The sequence below is a fragment of the Plectropomus leopardus genome, unplaced genomic scaffold (genome assembly GCF_008729295.1).
Source record: "Plectropomus leopardus isolate mb unplaced genomic scaffold, YSFRI_Pleo_2.0 unplaced_scaffold24634, whole genome shotgun sequence".
NCBI classification, from domain to species: domain Eukaryota; kingdom Metazoa; phylum Chordata; class Actinopteri; order Perciformes; family Serranidae; genus Plectropomus; species Plectropomus leopardus.
In genome coordinates this window covers 1-2566 of record NW_024626751.1, presented here as the reverse complement: position 1 = coordinate 2566, position 2566 = coordinate 1, and the positions used below count along the sequence as shown (strand labels likewise).

Below are 2566 nucleotides of genomic sequence, written 5' to 3'. Positions count from 1 at the left end.
GTTTGTCTTTGGCGGAGATCCTTTTTTCCATTTTATTTACCAACTGATTTATTTTCATATTTATTTGCTTATTTATTTATCATTTTCCACTTTGCGTATAAATTCCCCAATTTATTTAATTTCCCTTTTTTTTTCCCATTTTTCACATTTGAGGTATAAATAATTACACAAATAAATACATTTAAAAATGAATAAATAAATAAATATGTAAAATGGAAAATAAAATGGGACATTAAATAAATAGGGGAATGTATATGCAAAGTGTAAAATAATACATTAATAAATAAATAAGCAAATAAAATGGGACATAAAATAAATATTGGCATTTTCATTTATTTATTGACATATTTATTTACTTGTTTATTTTTTAGTCTCAGTCCTCCGTACAATGTGGGCGTAAAATAAATAAAGTAAATATGACTGTGTAAAATAGCCGTCAGAGAAATGTCGAGGAGCAGATCTCACCAGCAGCACGTCGCTCCGGATGATGAACAGCTGTTTGGTCCACTGTCCGAGCCACTTCCTCTTCCACAGGTAACCACAGAGGCGGGACTCGGGGGCGGGTCTTAGGCAGGGCTGCGAGGTGCTCCATTGGATGTAGTGAGCTCGGTCCTTCACGGGCTCCTCGTCGTCATCGTCCTCCCCGTACGACTCGTAGTGACTGCTGTCTGTCTCCGCTCTCTCTGAGGGAGGGACGAGGACGTTTTACCAAACACCTTACATGGTCCAAAAATTCTAAAGAAAAAAAAGCTTTTTTTTCAATAAAATTGTTGTTAACTTTTAAAGAAATAAATCAAATTATTATTCTTTAAAAATCACCCAAAACAAAATTCCAAAAATATTTAAAGAAAAAAAAGAAATAAAAACTCAATTTTTTTTAAAATGTCCAAATTAAACAAAATCTCAAAAAAAAAAATTGAAAATAAACTGCCACATTTTCTGAAGAAAAAAAGACCTCCACAATTTTTTCTTTTAAAATGTCCACATTTGTAAAGAAATCTCCAAAACTTTTTTAAAAAAAAAGAAATTGCCAAAACATTTAAAGGAAAAATAGCAGCAAAATATTTTCTTTAAAAATGAGCAAATTCTTAAAAAAATCTATATCTAAAAAAAAATTATAAAAATAATTAAAGAAAAAGGAAATTGCCAGAAATATTTTAAGAACAAAAAAAAATCTTTTTTTTTCTTTAAAAATTTCCAAACTAAACAGGAAATTTCCAAAATGTTTTAAGACAAAAGAAATTGTCAAAAATATTTAAAGAAAAACAAAACCTTTTTCTTTAAAAATTTCCAAATTAAAAAATTTTTTACTAAATTTTACTAAAAATGTAACAATTTATAGTTTCCACAGTGTATTTTAGACTTATTGTTGGAGGTGAGCATAAAATACCAATATTTAACAAAAATACACAGTCTTGCCAAAATGTATGACGTATGCATGAGCACAGACGAAAATATCAGAGAAAAAGAATGAAAAGCGCCTAAAATGTGACAAACAGCCCTAAAGGGTTAAACACAGAAGATGAGTGAAAGTACTTTGGTGACTTTATTTTGTCACGTAAACAAACAGACAGTGTGTGTGCGCGCGCGTGCGTGCACACGTGCGTGCGTGCGTGTACCGGTGTTGGTCGTGGTCGTGTCGGGTTGGTACGGTTCGGCCTCCTCGTAAGTATCTTCGTCATCGTCTCCTCCGAGGCCTCCCGGAGGCAGCGGCGGCACCGCGGGGCCCTGAGGAGGGGCGGAGTTAGGGCCCGATCTTTGGAGAGTCATCGGACTAAAGCAAAGGCTTCAGACAGTTATACCAATAACTTTCCAGGACTTTTCCAGGACTGTGAGGCAAATTTTAAGGATCAAACATTCTCTGAAACCACCATCGATTCTCCTTATCGTTCTTTTTCATCACTATGTAATAATTTTAAAATATATATAAAGGACAGCTTTAGGACTGAATATTTACGTATAACTTAGGGACAGTTTGTTATTTTTGAGAGGGGAGGAGGTGGCACAAAAAAGAGGGAGGCGTGTCAAATGTTTTTGTTTTTAAGCACTGCAGAGGGACTTTTAATTTTGCCGTAAGGGACGAGAATACAACTTTAAATGGCTTTATTTTGTATTTATTAAATTTTTAAAGAAAACATGCCGTCCAAACACCCGGCGCATCTTTTTTCTTTTCATTTTGGTCATTTTAAAGATTTTTTAAACATATTTATTTGTTGTTTGTTTGTTTTTATTAAACTTTTTTGTGCTAATTTTCTGGTAATTTTCTTGTTCTTTATGACAATTTCTTTTTTTTTGTTATTTCTTCTTCTGTTGCTCATTTCTGTGTTTTTGAAAAGAGCCAAGCAAATTTGGTTTCAAAGGGTTAATGGTTAAATATTAGACATTATTAGGCAGCACATTAACTCTTTGTGAACCTTCGCTCTGCTAAACGTCAGACGACCGAAGTGAACTGGAGCTTCAAGCTGCTGCAGGATCGAAAATAACCTTCGTAAATTAGTTGCATATGAACAAAATTTCCCAGGAGAGTTGGTGTGTGTGTGTGTGTGTGTGTGTGTGTGTGTGTGTG

The 2566-nt window shown here is 33.8% G+C and overlaps 1 protein-coding gene across 1 annotated transcript; it reads right to left on the bottom strand.

Moving 5' to 3' along the window:
* Positions 1-387: 387 nt before the first annotated feature.
* LOC121966451 (actin filament-associated protein 1-like 2) lies at positions 388-2150 on the bottom strand (the record flags this gene model as incomplete). Its single annotated transcript, XM_042516544.1, has 2 exons — positions 1620-2150; positions 388-683 (listed from the first exon to the last, which is right to left on the bottom strand). Coding segments are annotated over exons 1-2 (447 nt in total), but the record flags the coding sequence as incomplete, so codon positions are not given.
* Between the last annotated feature and the right edge of the window lie 416 nt (positions 2151-2566).